The 20,100-nt window shown below is 35.1% G+C and overlaps 1 protein-coding gene across 2 annotated transcripts; it reads left to right on the top strand.

The window, feature by feature from the left end:
- Positions 1-664: 664 nt before the first annotated feature.
- On the top strand, positions 665-14,841 carry LOC129442633 (Y+L amino acid transporter 2). 2 transcript variants are annotated; one of them, XM_055202842.2, is made up of 11 exons: positions 665-855; positions 1,029-1,084; positions 2,275-2,801; positions 7,057-7,182; positions 7,593-7,737; positions 10,970-11,093; positions 11,177-11,280; positions 11,350-11,446; positions 13,089-13,238; positions 13,337-13,520; positions 14,049-14,841. In XM_055202842.2, the coding sequence occupies exons 3-11, from the start codon at positions 2,276-2,278 to the stop codon at positions 14,141-14,143; spliced, it is 1,551 nt and encodes a 516-aa protein (XP_055058817.2). In that variant the 5' UTR covers positions 665-855; positions 1,029-1,084; position 2,275; the 3' UTR covers positions 14,144-14,841. The 2 variants fall into 2 exon arrangements, with proteins under 2 accessions (XP_055058817.2, XP_055058816.2); XM_055202841.2 differs by lacking the exon at positions 1,029-1,084 and having other exon boundaries at positions 666-855.
- The last annotated feature ends 5,259 nt before the right edge of the window (positions 14,842-20,100 follow it).

The following is a 20,100-nucleotide window of genomic DNA, read 5'->3' as shown; positions in this document are numbered from 1 at the left end:
ATGGTGGGTTCTCAATGACTTACCCATACTGCACATAATGAAGGTACAATCAAACTGGTTTTGCAAGTCATTTCAATTTAATGTTTTAAATTTTTATGCATTTTTAAACTTTTTACATTACGTCAGATCAAAATAAGTTAAACCATTTCAACAGATTTTTTTTTAAGTTTGAGCAACTCAACACTGTACAAAATGTGTTATGTAAGGGATAATGTGCAGCCATGTTTACACTTCTTTAAATGATTTGCAGCATCCGGGTTACCATGTGTTATAAGTTTTGAGCGGTTGTTATCTAGGAATGTGTTGTGACTGGCCAATCAGAATCAAGCAATTTAATGAGCCATGTAATAATAATATATATCGTGTGGCTTGTTAAGATTTTCATATCTCTAGTTTTATGATCTACCAGGCAAAATTCATTCACTGACATCAATATGAGCTTTGTATTTACTATTCCTAAGCAATACGAATAATGGGAAGGTAGTCTGTCCTTAAACAGAACTCCACAAAAGAATGGCTCAGATGACAAAAGCATTATTCAGTTTAAATACTTTTAATTTTGCCTGTAGGACGGGCATTCTCTCTCTCTCTCTCTTTTTCTCTCTCTCTGAAAACAGACCTCTTAAAATAGACAGAGGAACTCTAGAAGCTATCTTGTAACTGTTGGAAAAACACATCAGGGTCTCTCTGTACTCTGGGATTGCAACAGCACTTGTTTTGACTGGTTTTACTCTTACAGTCTGACTTTATTCTAACCGGGATTACCATCAGACAGCAAACTTGCATGACCCATCTGTACACGCTTCCTCTCCACAATCCAGCTCTATGGTTCCATTCCATCTTGGATGAATAAAGGTAGAGTATGAGACTTTTGTTTTTATAAAACTGCTGGCACCTCAGTATCTGTTTTGATATGTTTTGCTACGAGGCATTAAGGACATTGCCTAGTGCAAAAATGTAAATTCCGAAATGTTTCCTGTTGTCTATTGGCTCTTTTTAAATAAAGCTAATTTTTTTTATCTGTGTAGTTGTTGTGGTCTTATAAAGCCTTGTTATATACTGTGTGCTGAAGACATCATTAACTGCAAGATTTTTTATAAATCCTCTCTAAACATAATTCAGTTTTTGTTTTCTTGCTGTAAGTTGTTTTCTACAGAAGTACACTATAGGGGTTATTTCCTACCCAGCATTGGGTCAAAGAGGTCGAACTCGGCTGTTGGGTTAAATAAACCCAGCAACCCAACAATGTTTACATTTGACCCAGCGATAGGTTAGTTAAATTAGGTTTGTCCCTATTTGACCCATGGCTGGGTTGAAAGCAACCCAGCATTTTTTTAGAGTGTTTGTTTATGGTGGATTAATTTAGTTTTCTGGGAATCAAAAACAAGATATCAAGTTTTGTTGATGCTAATGTAAAACAAAACCACAAGTTGAATTGAAAAGTGACATTTTAATGCATGTGGGTGATTCTCATGAAATCCAGACTTAGGTGTCCAGAATAAATTTTTTTGCACATATAAAATTAAGGTCTGAACTTACTAACTATTATTTTTTTGAGGATTTAAAAAATATTTCCTATAGAATCATTTAAAATTTTTAGATTATCATTATCAAAATTATCATTACCGCAACATGATATTACATTAAATATATGCATTTACAAACTCATGTTTCGGTAATGAGAACTAAAAAGTGTCTAGGTACTATGACAAACAAAATTTTAACTTTTATCTGAAGAGAAAAAATAAACTGCTTACCTGGTAGCCATCTTGAGTGTCACAGTCAATTATGTCCCTTCCAACAATTTTTTTTAAATGTTAAGTTCCTTGAGGGCTTAAACAATGATTGAAAATTGTTGCGGAGGATGAGAAATGTTTTCTTGGACACATTTATATTCCTTGTTATTGTCTCTACATTTACCAATGATCACCAAATACCATGTTTCTTTACTGTAAATGTTTATAGTATAACATGCACTGAAGCTTTTTATTTTTTAGATTTTATAATTATAAATATTTTCAAGTCAAAGAACCCAAATCCAGTCATGGACACGTTGCGGTAATGAAAAAATTCCCCTTAAATGTGGAAAAAACAAAAACGGTATGCTTCTTATTTTGAGACTCTTTGCATTTACTTTTTTAATCAAAATGTTTTATGACCTCATAAGTCTAATTTCACGAGAATCACCCATGTACATTATTGTTAAGTAAAAGTTGCATTCAAAAATGTAACTAAAACATTTCATCAGTGACACTGATTTTCATTTTCCTGCAGCATGAAGCAACTAATGTCCATAGGCCAAAGGTTCTGTCCTATGTTAAAGAAAGATTCAGACCTGGATCTGAAGAAAACAGCTGGTCCATGCAATGGTCCAGAGAAGCAGGATGAGAAGATGATCTTGAGGAGAGAGATTTCTCTCGGCAATGGCATCTGCTTAATCGTTGGTAATATGATTGGCTCTGGCATCTTCGTGTCGCCCAAAGGCGTGTTGATGTACAGCGGCTCGTACGGCCTTTCTCTGGTCATCTGGGCCCTCGGTGGCATATTTTCGGTGTTTGGCGCTCTGTGTTACGGGGAACTTGGAACCACCATTACAAAGTCTGGAGCTAGTTATGTGTACATCCTGGAAGCTTTCGGCAGTTTCCTTGCCTTTATCCGACTGTGGACATCTATTTTACTGATCGAGCCGGCCAGCCAAGCTGTTATCTCGCTGACGTTTGCCAACTACCTGGTGGAAGCGCTTTACCCCACTTGTCAGCCTCCGTATGATGCTGTTAGACTGATAGCAGCAGCTTGTCTATGTGAGTCCTCTCTAAATGAAATGGTGATAACTCCTTAAAGGTGCAGTGTGTAATTTTTTGAATGATCTCTTGACAGGATCTCTTGACAGAAATGCAAAATAATATACAAAACTATATTATTAGGGGTGTAGAAAGACCTTTCATAATGAACCGTTATGTGTTTATTACCTTAGAACGAGACCTTTTTATCTACATACATAAGGGTCCCCTTACATGGAAGTCGCCATTTTGTACCGCCATTTTTCTACAGAAGCCCTTAACAGACAATTTTTTTACCAAGTTGTCTCCTACGATGACATGTTTGTTCGTTGGCAGCTACTGTAGCTTCTCTGTGTTTCAAAAGCAAGGGGTGAGCAGTGGACTAAGCCGTTGGTTGCAATTCGCAACCTCACCACTAGATGCCGCTAAAATTTACACACTGCACCTTTAAAGGAACAGTATGTAAGAAATTTATATAAATTAATCATAAAATAGCCTTGATATGTCACTAAACATTAAGAAATCATTTTCATTTCAAATACTTATATCACTCACAACAGTTGTCCGGCCAGGATATTGTCATTTAAAAAGAGGAGTTGCAGCCCTCAACTGATGTTGTCATGTTGTATATTGGCCACCAGTTTTGTGATTGCAGTACCAGTTTTGGCCACAATCCTACATACTGTTCCTTTAAGGGCAACATGAATCAAAATTGAACATATACAGGCATGTGACCCTGCCTGTGAAAACCCAGCTAATGTAATTTTTTTGTGATTTACTTACATAAAATAATCCTACATAATGTAAAGCACATTCAGTGAAAATATAACCTTAATATAAACATTTAATATTGACTGAGTAAGGCCAAGCCAAAGACTGAAATCAAGGTAGTGACTGAAATCAATTTTTGATGCTCCTAATCTCAATAAACTTATGAGACAGACAGGGTCACACTGTATTTACTTTTCTAATATACATTCCTGGTCTTACTGTGCATGATTCAAAGCATTTATCCAAAAGAAAATATTTGTCTCTGAAACAACTTAACTTTTTGGTTAATGTCACCAATGTCACTAAGGTTTTAACCAATGAGTGCCATGGAGCAGTCATTCTCAACTGACTACAAATTTTCTAAAATGGTTGATTCAATTTACTCAATTGCTTAAGGTAAGTGGTTGCAATCAATTTATTTAAGCTCCATTTAAACAAAACATAGTAAAATAAAATAAAAAAACTTTTGTTTAAATATAACTTAAATAAATTGATTGCAACCACTAACCTTAAAAAAATTAAGTAAATTGAATGAATAAATTTTTTTAGTTTATCAACTATCGAGCTGGATACCAAAAGATCAGCCTGATCTCATGAAAATTCATACATATTTTAGGAGTTGGCAAATTCGTATGAATTCATACGAAGTTAATTGTGCAAAAACGTACGCTTTTCATGAAAAGAACAACAACAAAACCTAACCCCAACATCACAGAGGTCAAGGAAAATCGTACAAAAACGTATGAGTGTGGTCGTATGAATTAATACAAATTAGCCAACTCTTACATGAATTCACGTGAAATAGTGTTGAAAAAATACATTTAAGCCCCATCGGGCATTCTTAAAAATAAAGGTTCCTAAAATGGTCTTTTTGTTTGGCTGTATGGTTTCATAAAAAACCTTTAACACATAACCTACTGTTCCCCCAAAAGGCTCATACAGGTTTAAAGATAAAGGGAAAAAATAAGCATGCTATTTTTTACTCCAAAATGTTTTTGAGGTAACAAAAATGGTTCTTTTCTTCACTGAATATCATGTTTTACTTACTAATAATATCTCACATCCTGATGTTATAAATGGTTGCGAATGCCATTTGATGTTGACCTTTAGCACTAAAGTATCCATAGAAAGTTTGTGTCTCAGGGTCATGTACTGCACACCTGTGTGTAATTTTCAGATTACTAAACTCTGCTGGATTGTAACTCAGTAACCCTTAATGTAAAATGAGGAAACCAAGCTGGTGTTGAACACTCATATTTCCACCTACACATACAGGATGCAAAGAAAACTTTAAGCCAAGCTTTACTTCTCCTTTTTGAAGAAACAAACACTTAATTTCCCTGAGACACAGGGAGGATATCCTGGCTGCTCACAGAACCGGTTTTAACCACTAATTTCTCACCAATATTTATTTTAACCGGTTTATGGCATGAAAGGTCTTTAGTTTGTTTCTTTTGGCTTGTCTGATAACGTATACGAAGGATTTGTGCATGATAAAACAAGAGTGACTTCAAAGCATCAACGTACAAAATGTTGCACAATACAGTCATGTTAAGAGTTCTTCAATACAGTAGATGTGCTTTTAATCCAGCTGGCAGTTCTGGGATCTCCAAATGCATTCTTCATTGAAATTGGATTTTGAGAACCATTTTGCTGCTAAGAACTGGACTAAATTATTTCAGTGGCTCACAAACTCTTTTTATGACTCAGCTTTGCCTTTACATAGCAGACAGTTTTGGTAACTGGGTGAAAGATCAACAACTGACACATCCCTTTATTAACAGTACTGTGGTGTGCATGGTACAGTAGTGCTATCAGATCATTTTATGGTGTATATATACCAAAGTACTAAATGTTTTATTTTTGGTGCTGGATTTTAATCTTGTGTGTTTTTTCTTAATATATGACTATACTGTATATAAAAAGCTCATATGCAAAGGCCGCCAAACGCCATCCTCTGTCAAAAATTAAATGATGATACTAACTGAATGCTTTTGGTATATGTATTATTATACCACAGAGCTGTTGAATGCTTTATTCTGAAAAATGCGTAATTTTTTATGTGTATTTACAAGAAAACATGTCAGACGGGTTTCACATCTGAACTCTTCATATACAGTACTTCACAACTGTTTAATACAACCAGATCTTACAAATTTCCGTGTTGTGTTCGCGGAATAGTTTGCCTATTTATCCGTGTCATTGTCACGGATCTCCGCATTTTTCTGTGTCCGTACCACAGACTTTTTTTTTCCGTGTCAGTTTCACATGTTGGTTGCTCAATGGTTTTTCCTGTTTTTAAACCATTTTCACGTGGGTTTGGGGTTAGAATGACTTTCTGTAACATAAAATGATATCCTTACCCAAACCCAACTCTAACCCTAACGTCAGGCGACAATTGTTTAAAAAAAAACGGATAGAACCAATAGTTAAAGTGACATCCAAACCCAAACTCCAAATCTAACCCCAAACCCACAGAAAAATGGTTTTAAAAAAGGAAAAACAATTAAGTAACCAATACGTGAAACTGACACGGAAAAGAAAGTCTGTGGTGCGGAGATGGGGAAATGCGTAGATCCGTGACGGATAGGTTAGCAAAGTATTCCGTGACTATAACACGGATCTTTGTGAGATCATGTTAGTTTAATACTACCGAAACCTCTATATGCATGTTTTTGTAATTCTTAACATAAAGTTTTCCAGGTAATATTCTGTAAAAGCTGAACCAGGATAAAGGTGTCATCTTTCTGTGATTTTCACTGCTCTAATGCACATGAAATGTGTTTCAGCTGTTGCCCTTTACAGTCAGAGCAGCCGGAGTTCTCAGAAAGCAGAGATATAATCCACCTAATGCACGAGGACGAGCAGTAACATCACAAACAATTTAATAACATACTAATCTAACTAAAACTGTTTTGTGGTTGCTGAGCAAAATGAAACCAAACCAACACTATATATTCCTTTCCATCTTTATATTCATTCCTCAATGTTTGTTTTCCATTCGGAATTTTTAAAGAATGGATGTTTCAAACAACTGAAATTATTTTGGGACATACCATAGATCAGGGGTCTCCAACCTTTTTTGAGCAAGGGCTACCACAATGGATAAAACAATCTGGAGGGCTACTTTTTGATAAACTTTTTTGTTTTACTTGTTGGTTTTATTTTATTTTACTTTTTGATATGTTTTAGCATTGTTTAAAATGTTAACACACGTAAACTAAGACAAACTAATATAAAAAATGTAATAAATATTACAATTGAGACTATTAATAGAATGTGCTTTGGCGGGCACTACGTTGGAGACCCCTGCCATAGAAACACTGGAAATGAACCCAGTGCACTTGCTAGTGAACCAGTGAAGGAATTGAAACCTTTAAATTTCCTTGCCATTGCACATTGCAAAAGTACTGTATGCAGCATCATTCAATATTCTAGTTACACATCGTTGGACAACCAACTTTTGCTGATGTCAATATGGGTCACTTTGTCTCTCTTTTCGCAGGTATTCTGATCTTCATAAACTGTGCTTATGTGAAGTGGGGCACTATGGTTCAAGATATGTTCACATATACCAAGATCATGTCTTTAATCCTTGTCATCACAGTGGGGATCATTAAGCTCAGTAACGGTAAAAGAGGTTTGGAGGTGGATTTCTAAGAGGGGTTTCCTGGAATTACATTGTGTTACACAATTAAGTGGTTCTTAAAGTGATAGTTCACCCAAAAATGAAATTTCTGTCAGCGATACTCAACACCAATTTGTTTCAGACCTGCATAAGTGTCTTTGTTCTGCTGAACACAAAGGAAGATTTTTTGAGCAATGTTTTAACCCAAGAGATCTTCCTGCTTGATAACAAATATCTTTCTTTGTGTTCAGCAGCAAAGACATTTATGCAGGTTTGGGACATCTTGAGAGTAAATAATGACATAATTTTTCTTTTTTTGGTGAACTATACTTTTTTTAACAAAAACTGAAAATTACTGAAAAAAATACTTTTCATTTTTTGTTCATACTGTACTCTCATTATGTTCTCTATAGGAGAAACAAAGAACTTCAATAGCCCATTTGAGGGCTCCTCTATGGAGGCGGGCAGCATTGCTCTGGCCCTTTATTCAGCTCTGTTCTCTTACTCTGGCTGGGACACGCTTAACTTTGTTACAGAGGAGATCCAGAATCCTGAGAGGTTTCGGCACCAGACATTTTTTTCTATTAACTTTGTTAAAGTACTCTTAGGGATGGTTTCCCAGACAGGGATTATCTTAAACCAGGACTAGGCCTTAGTTTAATTAGGAAATATAACTAGATTTAGAAAACATTCCTTACTAAAAACATTACTTGTGTACATTTTGAGGCAAAACAAAGGGCACTGATGTATTTTAAGATATGTCAGTGCAAGATGTTTTTAGTTTGGACAGCTCTTACATTTATTTTAGTCTAAGACTAGTCTAATCCCTGTCTGGGAAACCACCCCTTAAAGTCTGTGTAAAGTCCAATTTTAAATGTGTTCTCAGTTTGTCATACCACAGAAAAATGTGTTTTTAACCACCCAGCCAAATTTAAATTATTAAAAAAAGGCAAATACATAAAATAAGTTCTCAAAATTTTGGAAAAACAGGCAGCATTCTCTGCTCTCAATGCTGGGGCGTGTCCTCTTTCTATTTAAAGTCTGTTTCAACTTTAAATAGAGTGGCGCAGGAAAGACGTAGGCTATTACCTGGAAGTAGGCGGGACTACAGTTCTCTCGCAAAAGCATACATTTTTTCATAGACTTTTGGATTATCTCTAAAAATAAGCTCTGTTTTTGACAAAAGGTAATGACGCTTACACGTTTTGTCCAAGAAATTAATCTTTACAGATGAACACAACTATTTTGAAATTTGAAGCGTAAATCCATTTATTAGAAATATAAAAAGCCAAATTTTGACTTTAAAATTCATAAAAGTTGTGTGAAGATTAACTTGTTGGACAAAACGTGTAAGGGGTTGTGTACACCAAAACTTTTAAACGCAGCTTTTTTCAGCCGAGCGCTTTTTAGCTGTGATACTTAAAGGAATATTCAATTTTCTTAAAGGAAAAATCCAGATGGTTTGCTCACCACCATGTCGTCCGGGATGTTGATGTCTTTCTTTGTTCAGTCGAGGGGAAATTATGTTTTTTGAGGAGTTTCAAAGGACTATAAACAATCCCAAACGAGGCATAAGTGTCTTATCTAGCAAAACGATTGTCATTTTTGACAAGAAAAATAACAAATATACACTTTTAAAGCACAGCTTCTCGTCTAGATCTGGTCGTAATGCGCCAGGTGACCCCACGCAATACGTCATGATGTCAAGAGGTCACAGAAGACGAACGTGAAACTCCGCACCAGTGTTTACAAGTGTGTTGAAAGAGGACCGTTCCTACGTTGCTGTATATCAACTGATCCTAATTAATGTCTTTGTGTCAGTTTATTGTTTACAATGGTCCGCAAATGTGCGTTTTATATATGTAACACGTGACCTCCCTACGTCACTACGCATTTACTTTAGGTCGCGCTGGACCGGAACTAGACCAAAAGTTGTGGTTTAAAAGAGCATATTTTTTATTTTTCTTGTCAAAAATGACAATCGTTTTGCTAGATAAGACCTTTATGCCTCGTTTGGGATTGTTTATAGTCCTTTGGGACTCCGTTGAAAAAAACTGTTAAGTGTTGAGTTAAGTGTTAATTGTTGGTGTCTATTAAAGTCCATTAAAATGAGAAAAATCCTGCAATGTTTTCCTCAAAAAACATAATTTCTTCTCGACTGAACAAAGAAAGACATCAACATTTTGGATGACATGGTGGTGAGTAAATTATCTGGATTTTTCTTTTAAGAAAATGGAATATTCCTTTAAGCTGTGAGCCAGTTGGTAGTTGTGATACTTGTCCCGCCCCTCCTCCACTGTGATTGGACAGCCATGTGAGAACTGACATTGACGAGCGGAGCTTTTCACCCAAAGTTGAATCTCTTTCAACTCTCGACGCTTAGCGCCGAGTGGGGAAAAACCGCTAGGGGCCAGCTTTTTTGAAAAACGCAGTTTCCATTGGAATCAATTAAAAACATGCGCCAGCCGCAGGCGTAGAAGCTTTGGTGTGCACAAGTGTCATGAACTTTTGTTGAACACAGAGCTTATTTTTTGCGAGAATCCAAAACTCTATGGAAAAAAATGGGCAGCAACAAAAATAGGTTATCCCTGCGGCACTCTATACAGCTACAACCTAAACGGATGCTCGCGACTGTGTTAGGGGCGGGGCCATGCTCAAATAAACCTGAACACAGAAATGGTGAAAACTGTTCAAAGGTGACAGAGAATGAAAAAACGCTTTTACCATGTCTTAGTTGAATAATGGTAGTTGTCTACCCATATTCACGAACATACGAGAAGTGTTAGACGTTCTGAACATTTCTGTTTCATAGAAATTCCTCCTTTAGAAATGTCTGTCAGAAAATGGCCCAATCTGAACATGATATACATATTTCGTAAAATGCATCTCACTCCCCCCCACTCTCATTCAATTCCCTCCCCTTCAAAATAATTTGCATACATTTGGCCTCTCGTCTCCAACGAGAAGTAAACTGCAGCAGTGTTCAGGAAGTTCAAGGCGAAATGGGAGTCGCGTTTCGAGGTGTGCTCTTCTATCTGTAAAATTTTGATCTGTCCGTATTCTGAAGACGGCAAAGTTTACATTCTTTTGAGTGGCAGCAAAGGCAGCCAATCAGCATCAAGTGCTTGCATTTCATAATGAGGTTGCCAGTTAAGCCCAAAGGGATGCCAAATAGGTGCAAAACCACGGTTTAAAATTCCCCATCCTAATATAGCTTTCTAAAAGAGGTTTTTAGGAAGCTGCTAAGGCATTACAGACCCAACCAAAATTTTGTTGTCTACATGTCACATCACAGAACAAGAATAAATACCTCGTTCAATCATTCTATATCACCTTTAACAGTTAAAACCGATCCAACTCCCCAATTTAGTACTATATAATTCACAGTTTACATTTCTTATAATTTGTTTAGAAACAATTCTCTCAAATGACTTTACACAAACTTCCAATGAAATCTGTTTAAGGATGGAATAGTCGAAAAAGTATATTCTATTATAACATTCCAAACTCTATTACTTTCTCTTCTGTGGAACATAAAAGGAGATAATGAAGAATGTAATACTGGAAAAAGAAAGAAAGTCATATGGGTTGAGAATGATATAAATACTGACAAATACTGAAAATGTTGTGGTCAGCCATGTCTTTCAGTTAAAATGAGTCATGAAGATACTAATGTTGAGTAACTTTATGACCCAGACTCAAAGCTACACTAACCTTTAAAGCTACCAATGAGGATTGATACACAAGTGGTTCATCCTTAGCCATTCATTTTTTTCCTGATTATCTCTAGGAATCTTCCTTTGGCCATAGCCATCTCCATGCCAGTAGTGACGATCATCTATATACTGACCAATGTGGCGTATTATGCAGTTCTGGACATGCCTTCTTTTATGGGTAGTGATGCAGTGGCTGTTGTAAGGATCTTTTTGTGTATCGTATATGTATTCATAAATGTTTCATTATTAATTAAAGCATTAGTATCTGTTCCTGTCTGTAGACCTTTGGGAATCAGGTACTTGGGCCTGTTAGCTGGATCATTCCCATCACTGTAGCCATGTCTTGCTATGGAGGTCTCAATGCCTCTGTTATAGCTGCCTCAAGGTAAGATACCCAGCATACAGATTAGCTTAATAGCTCTTTTTCTTACCAAATCACAATTTTTCCCATTAGGTTGTTTTTTGTGGGGGCAAGAGAAGGTCACCTGCCAAACAGTTTGAGTCTGATCCATGCTGAACGCTATACTCCAGTACCAGCTCTTATCTTCAATGTAAGTCATGGCTTCTATAGTCGACATGTAGACTCTTTGATCCAGATAAATTATTATACTTACATACAAATCCACTTTTAATGTCCACTGACAATGTTAGTCAATGATTCTTGCATCAAAAACTATATATAAAGAGTTTTCCACCTTCTCCCTGATTTTTATTATTGTTTTGACTGGGTGTTACCAATTGAAGTAATATTTTAAGTTTATTCAACTTCAAACACACAATTTTTGAGTTCATTCAATTCTTTTGTTTACATCAATCTAATTTAAAGCATTAGTCCATTTTCTTAAAAAAAATCCAGATAATTTACTTACCACCATGTCATCCAAAATGTTGATGTCTTTCTTTGTTCAGTCGAGAAGAAATTGTGTTTTTTAAGGAAAACATTCCAGGATTTTTCTCATTTTAATGGACTTAAATGTACCCCAACACGTAACAGTTTTAATGCAGTTTAAAATTGCAGTTTCAAAGGACTTTAAATTATCCCAAACGAGGCATAAGGGTCTTATCTAGCAAAACAAGTGTCGTTTTTGGCAATAAAAATTAAAAAATATGCACTTTTAAGCCGCGGCTTCTCGTCTTCCTCTGGCTGTGTGGCGGGCCAGCGCAACCTCATGTAATTGCGTAATGCCGTGGAAAGGTCACATGTTACATATATGAAACGCACATTGGGGACCATTTTAAACAATAAACTGACAAAAAGACATTCATTGGTATCATTCCACATACAACAACGTCGGAACGGTCCTCTTCCTCCACACTTGTAAATCCGTGACCTCTTGACGTGATGGCGTATTGTGTGGGGTCGCGCTGGCGCGTCGCGCAGCTGGAGGAAGAGGAGAAGTTGCGGTTTGAAATTTTTCTTGCCAAAAATGACAATCGTTTCCCTAGATATTATGCCTCGTTTGGGACCGTTTAGAGTCCTTTGAAACTGCAATTTTAAACTGCATTAAAACTGGTAAGTGTTGGGGTCCATTAAAGTCCATTAAAATGAAAAAAATTCTGGAATGTTTTCCTCAAAAAACATAATTTCTTCTCAACTGAACAAAGAAAGACATGAAAATTTTGGATGACATGGTGGTGGGTAAATTATCTGGATTTTTTTTTGTAAGAAAATTGACTAATTCTTTAAATGTATTAGTTTTTTCCCAAATATGTTTTTTTTTCAATTAATAAGTAAAAAAATATTTCAAAATTGTACTATTTTTATTTTTATTTAAGTTGTAATTTTTTTCTGAAAACTATTAAAGTTATCCCAAGACTCAAATTACTTCAAAAATATTTATTAATAATCATCTATACACACTTACAGTACTTTCCTCAAAACAAAAATCTTCTAATGTACAAAGTGACATCATCTGAAACTTAAAAGATCTATAAAAATATTAATTCCACTGTTAATATACATAATGACAAAGCAATTCAAAACTGCATCTAGACATTCATAACTAGACAAACTTGATTCCCAATAGATAAACTCAAGTCCCACAACTCCCACCTATACTTGGAATATCGTGTCAGGTTATTATGAATGTAAAATAGGTTGCAAATCAGGTTGACTTTAACAATGACTTTGCTAAATATGATACTGTTTAAGTAACCATATACACATCAGAGGGTTTGTGGGTGTATTTACAGGGTATTATGGGCCTGATCTTCTTGTGTGTTGAGGACGTGTTTCAACTCATCAACTACTTCAGCTTCAGTTATTGGTTATATGTGGGTCTGTCCGTGGCTGGACTCATTTACCTGCGGATCACTCAGCCTGACAGACACAGACCTGTCAAGGTATCAGGAATCCATGCATTGGAGTCCAGTTATTACCAAAATTTAATGAAAGATTATTGTAGGTATTACCAGTTGTTCTGTGTCTTTTTCTCCATCAGCTCTCGTTATTCTTTCCCATCGTCTACTGCTTCTGCAGTCTATTCCTGGTGATTATTCCTCTTTACAGTGACACCATTAATTCACTCATAGGAATAGGAATCGCATTGTCCGGAGTGCCTGTCTATTTTCTATGTGTTTATCTACCGGAAGAGAAAAGACCTAAATGGATTAGTAAAATAAATGGTAAGGATAATCATTTTACACATTAGCGCATGTGTGACACTATCTGTGAAATCCAAGCTAAAGTCTCACAATCTCATTATGAGATTAAGAACATCAAAGTTTCATTTCAGTATTTGACATGGCCTTACTCAGTCAATATTAAAGATATCAAAGTTATATTTTCACTGTCTTTACATTATTCAGCATAATTTTATGTGGAAAACAACAAATCACAAAAAAGACTTATCTGACCTAACCAAAGTTATCTGGTTCACATATAGTCATGTGGTAGGAGAATTACAACCATTGCAGCCACATCTCCGCCACAACAAACACATGACTATTGTTCATGCAAGTTCACAGTTCTGCTTTATCTGTGCGTAAACAATCCTGTAATTCAATAGACATTTTGGTCATTTTGGCTCATTTGAAGTACAATGTTGCACACATTTTTGGCTAGGTTTTACAACCACAGAAGTGCAGCATATAAAAATCTCTTAAAAAGCATTTACTGATGTCTTAATTCTCTCTCTTTTTCCTCTGTGTAAGTTGTTATCACCAAATACACTCAGATCATGTGCTACTGCTGTTTAACTGACTTGGATGAAGAGCCAGAGAAGTTAGCCAATGCTAAGACTCAATAAAAGGTTCAAGAGGACGTGCCTGGTGCATGAAAGGAGAAGTACATATATTTGTCAAGAGCAAATATCTCGCTGCTTTCTAAAACACTAAGTTAATATCTCATAGAGATTGAATTCTTCTGATATCTCAGAGACATCTTACTTAAATACAAATGCAAAATACTGTGTGTGACATTTGAAGTGTTTTTAATTATGTAACCTGATCTTTAAGATCTGTTAAGTTTGATCTCTTTAAATGACTGAATGAATTAAATGAATTGTCCACCATGTACAAAAAGCTTTTTTTACAAAGTAGATTGTGCTAAGGCAGTTTTGAAGTGAGTTTTGAAAGGAAAATAAAGCGGAAGAGCTGGAAAAAACAGTTCAGGGCAACTGGATAAGAGGATTATTATTTCATCTCTGCCATTTGAAGAAACTGTGTTTTTAGGTGTGTTTTGTTTTTAAATTAATGTGATTTTTTTATATTGACTTAAAATGTGTTTTGAAAAATATTGAAAAACTTTGTATTTTGGGACTTTGTTATTTTGATATTAGTGCACTTTTTTCTGTATGAACACTACACTCTTTTGTTTGTGGGAAAACGAAAAACAGGAAATATGACTCAGCTTCTCAGACAAGTGCTCTGAGAATTTGTAATTTTGTTCCTTTCTAAATATCTTAGTTGTGCTTCACTGTTAAAAATAAAGGTGCCTAAAATTCTTGCCTTTTTTGTTTCTATTCAGTTAAAGGTTCATTAAAGAATAATTTCTTTTTTATACATTTTTATAATCTGAAGAACTTTTTTGACCTTTTGTAAAACCGAAAGGTTCTTTAGATGTTAAATGTGCTTTAAAGAACCATTTAGACAGAAGAGGTTTTTCTAAGCCATCATGAAGCACCTTAACTTTTAAGTGTGTTGTTTTGAAAATGTTATGCTGGTGAGCCAAGGCTTAGTGTCTTTTACAGACAGCTAAAGCTAAAAATAGAAAAAAAAACTATGGCACTCTGTCAACTCCGGTATGGCGGGTGACAGGTGATGATTGTGTAAGATAGCCTGCATCTATTTTCCTGAAGCACAACAATGTACTTCTAAAAATAAAGGTGCTTAAAAGGTTTTTTACAGCAATGCCATAAAAACCCTTTTTTGGTTCCTTAAAGAACCATTTTGTTCATACATTTTTATAATCTGAAGAACCTTTCTTTCACCTTAATGAACCTTTTGTGAAACAAAATGGTTATTTAGATGTTAAAGGTGCTTTAAAGGTTCTTCACAGAAATGCCATAAAACCCCTTTTTTGGTTCCTTAAAGAACCATTTAGTCATGGTTCTCTAAAGAACCATTTGGTTCATACATTTTTATAATCTGAAGAACCTTTTTTTTAGCCTGGTCCAACCAGACTCTCGTACATTCATTTCATTTGTACAGAGAGTCTGACCACGCTCCATTGCAAAGCGTTACTTCCGTTAAGGAGGGTCCTCTGTTAAAGTTTAAAACTATTGGATCTGCCCAGAGTCACTCTGAATCTGCCATAACCAATCGCTAACGTTTGGTCGTGACGTATATCATGCACCGAAACCGGCCGGAAACAACAAGTAAGAATAATCAGACAAACAAAACTTAGCAAACCTGGTTCTTGCTCCGGCTTTAACTTCTGTATATTCGGCAGTTTTGCAACAACGGACTGAATAGCTTTTCTCACGTCTTTCTCCGCTGCCATTACTGAACTACAACTCAAACTGACGCACAATCTCAACGTCATCGTTCTTTGCCACCCCCATCTGTTCGCTGATTGATCCTGCAGATACGTGCGGAAGCACGTAGGAGGGCGGAGCCAGAGTACCTTTTTTACCTTAATGAACCTTTTGTGAAAGAAAAAGGTTATTTAGATGTTAAAGAGGCTTTAAAGGTTCTTCACAAAAATGAAAAATCACAACTACGTATGTCAATGTCATCAATTCCAGCCAGGATATAATCTTTGTGTTCATCAAAACAAGTGTACTTGCATTGAATGTGAGTTCTACATTTAATATAGTAAAATATTCTAGTTAAACAAGTCATTTAAGCATTGCAATAGAGGTTTGTGCATTTCTTTTAATGCTTTTTGGTATAGTGGTGTGCCGTATGATTTTTTTACTTATTAAAACTGTGCCGTGGCAGATAAAAGGTTGGGGAACACTGCTTTAAAGAACCGTTTTCTTCATACATTTTTATAATGTGAATAACCTTTTACACCTTAAAGAACCTTTTGTGAAACAAAAAGGTTCTTCAGATGTTAAGGGTACTTAAAAGGTTCTTCACCGCGATGCCATAAAAACCTTTTTTGGTTCCTTAAAGAACCATTTCTTAATACATTTTTATAATGTGATGAATTTTTTTTCACCTTAAAGAACCTTTTGTAAAACAAAAAGTTTTTCAGATGTTAAAGGTACTTAAAAGGTTCTTCACAGCGATGCCATAAAAACCTTTTTTTGGTTCCTTAAAGAACTATTTCTTAATACATTTTTATAATGTGATGAACTTTTTTTCACCTTAAAGAACCTTTTGTGAAACAAAAAGGTTCTTCAGATGTTAAAGGTACTTAAAAGGTTCTTCACAGCGATGCCATAAAACCCCTTTTTTGGTTCCTTAAAGAACCATTTTCTTCATACATTTTTATAATCTGAATAACCTTTTTACACCTTAAAGAACCTTTTGTGAAACAAAAAGGTTCTTCCGATGTTAAAGGTATTTAAAAGGTTCTTCACAGCGATGCCATAAAACCCCTTTTTTGGTTCCTTAAAGAACCATTTCTTAATACATTTTTATAATATGATGAACTTTTTTTCACCTTAAAGAACCTTTTGTAAAACAAAAAGTTTTTTCAGATGTTAAAGGTGCTTAAAAGGTTCTTCGCAGTGATGTTAAAGAAAACCCTTTTTTGGTTCCTTATAGAACCATTTAGTCAAAGGTTCTTTAAAGAACCATGTTTTCTTCATACATTTTTATAATCTGATTAACCTTTTTTAAAGAACCATGTTTTCTTCATACATTTTTATAATCTGATTAACCTTTTTTACCTTAAAGAACCTTTTGTGAAACCGACCACAAAATGGTCTTTTGGGAGACCATTTAAATGTTCTTCAATGGCATCGTGAAGCACCTTTATTTTTAATAGTGTGAGCTTTTGGGGCAATTCACTCATATTTTATTTTTGTCTATAAATCCCCTTTCTCATTATATGTCAGAAAATAAGTTTCCTAAAGAATTTAACTGAATTTAACTTTGATTCCAGAGGAAAAGGTTATTGCTCGTATGTTGCTCTTTCATATCTTAGGACATCTGAAGGAGTTCTCAGTTGTGTTTAAGTATCAAGCCTCAGACGTTTCTCCTAAAATTGGTAAGAAGAAACAATTATTAAAAAAAACATATAACGCTGTAAACGAAATAAAGGTAAGGATTTAAAAACAATTGATGAAAAATCTTTGTTTATATTTTAATCTTCGATAAAATTATCTTTTGATTGCAGACTTTCTAAATCTGTGCTCAGTTTTTGACATTATCATAAACTTTAATGGACCCATTTGTGAAATTTCACAAGAGTCTTTTTTTCCAGAGAAGCATCTGTGACACTCAAGACTTGAGCAAAAAGTGATCTATGTTTAAGTAATATCACCTTAAAAAAAAACTTTTTTAATGTAACCTGTTTCCTGTTGTGATCATTGTGTGTTGAAATAGTTTCATACACATTGGTTGAAACAAATGCACTTTACAGGATGAGTCAGTGATTAATAAAGCGAAACTCTGTGATTCACTGTGTCATGGAAATCTCTGACTTTCCCTCTTCACATAGTTTTACTTAAAAATAATCTCAAGACAGAAAAGAAAATAACTTTACAGAGACAACCAATGAAATTACAGAGAAAACAGGCTCAATTGAGCAAAATACTGTAGAAACCTGGCCACATACATTATAAGCACATACTGTAAAACACTGAGGTCAGTGAGTCCATCTGCTACCCAGTATCTGTGACCAAGTATTAAATCATGTGATGAAGTTTATCCCCAAAGCTCTTTTATACACAGTTTTGTTCTACGTATTATAATCATCGTCTTACGAAAGTGAGCTTTTATTTTACAAAACTGATAAATGCAGTTCCGCATGGGATCAAAGCAAATATTTCAGCAGTGGTTCTAAAACTTTTTCTTGCAGAATTAATGTATTTTATAAAATGTCATAAGGTGCAAATGAAGCTGTTTAAGAATAAGAAACATAAATGTGCAGAATGGGATTTTTGTACAGAGCAGGTATTCTTTAACATTAAGTAGTGCACATTATGTAGTATTTTACAACAACAATTCAGACATTTGTTCCATGAAGATGTTCCATGTATCCTTTAATAATCAATGCTATAGTTTTAACCCTCTGGCACCTCACATGACGTGTTATGTGACGCTACTCTATACAGTACATAATATACATCTAACTTCAAGAATTAAACCAGTATACCCAGCTCATCAGTCATATCATCGACAGAAAAACATTGCGAGATCTTTGAGATCACTGATCACCATGCAGACAAGAACCTGGATACTGGCGCTGACTTTATTTATGGGCTGAATTATTTATGATTATCTGTTTGAAGACAACTGCAGAACCACTTCATGCTCAGTGCAAAGTTATATGGTAAGACGTGTTTATGGGAATCCATACTAAAAATGATCTGTAATGAAATATTAGTGGGAAACTTACTGTATATGTCATCTTGCAATTTTGCTGATCTTCTATACTGGTGGATAAATGTTTTTGTGCAAATCAAAGTGTAGCCTAATATTAGGAAAGATCTGGTATGAAATACTAGAGAAACTGGTTATGAAGTACTCGTAAATAATACACCACAACCATGTCAACGTGCATAATAAACTCTTACAAAACAGCTTGTTTGATGATTTATGTCAATGCATGAATGAAACTGGAAATAAGTGTTCAGTATGTTCTGTGGCACTGCCACTAAAATATTTGGGGTGGGTTATGTAACACTCACTCGCAAATAAAAAGTAAGGTATGAAAGTTGTCACTGTGACGGTACCTTTTCAAAAAGTACACTTCTGTACCCAAAAGGTGCATATTGGTACCTCAAAGGTACATACGTATCTGTACCAAAACTGTACATATTAGGACTTTTTTAAAGGTACCATCCCAGCGACAACATTTGTACCATTTGTTGATAGTTCACTTTAAACCTGTATGAATTTATTTTTTCTTATGAACACAAAAGATAATATTTTTAAAAATGATGGTAAACACACAGCAGATAGTGACCACTGACTTCCATAGTAGGAAAACATATTTTGGATGTATTGTGATTAATGATGAAGAAGATATTTTGATAAATGATGGTAAGCACACAGTTAATGGTACCCATTAAATTCCATCATATTTTTTTATTCCTACTATGGGAGGTCAGTGGTCACTATCTGCTGTGTGTTTGCCATCATTTCTTAAGGTATCTTTTTGTGTGTTTATCAGAAAAGAGAGATTCATGCAGGTTTAGAACAACAATGGGATGAGTAAATGATGACAGAATTTTCACTTTAAAGTGAACTACTCCTTAAATAGTGTTGCCGTAATAGAGCCTCGATGTTATGAATGTAATTTTAATTTAATTTATAACTTTATTACATCGAACAAACATGGGTGAATGTGTTCAAGCAAGGCAGATCAAAAACAAGTATATGACTAAACCGCAATCTATTTGTCTAGAGCAGTGGTTTTCAAACCAGGGGGGCCGCGAGATGGTGCCAGGGGGGCCCCAGTTTTATGACATTTTATAAAATACATATCATGAATTCTGTGTAATTAAACCTAAAAAAAATATAAGCCAGGTATACTTTTATATGTTTTGTTTTGTTTAATTAAAATATTTAATTTTAAAACTGTTTTTGTCATAAATTTTCTTTCAGGGGGCCGCAAAAAATATGCACTGTACACAAGGGGGGCCGC

Source organism: Misgurnus anguillicaudatus, chromosome 2 (genome assembly GCF_027580225.2).
Source record: "Misgurnus anguillicaudatus chromosome 2, ASM2758022v2, whole genome shotgun sequence".
Classification (NCBI taxonomy): Eukaryota; Metazoa; Chordata; class Actinopteri; order Cypriniformes; family Cobitidae; genus Misgurnus; species Misgurnus anguillicaudatus.
The sequence above is the reverse complement of the archived record's forward strand: the minus strand, read 5'-3'. Positions and strand labels throughout refer to the sequence as shown.

What these genes read in the sequence shown, in the direction of transcription:
- LOC129442633 (XM_055202842.2), top strand. Translation starts at nt 2,276, where the DNA reads ATGAAGCAACTAATGTCCATAGGCCAAAGGTTCTGTCCTATGTTAAAG. An exon ending in GATCATTAAGCTCAGTAACG is followed by an intron (nt 7,183 to 7,592) that starts GTAAAAGAGGTT and finishes TGTTCTCTATAG; the next exon opens with GAGAAACAAAGAACTTCAAT. An exon ending in TACCAGCTCTTATCTTCAAT is followed by an intron (nt 11,447 to 13,088) that starts GTAAGTCATGGC and finishes GTGTATTTACAG; the next exon opens with GGTATTATGGGCCTGATCTT.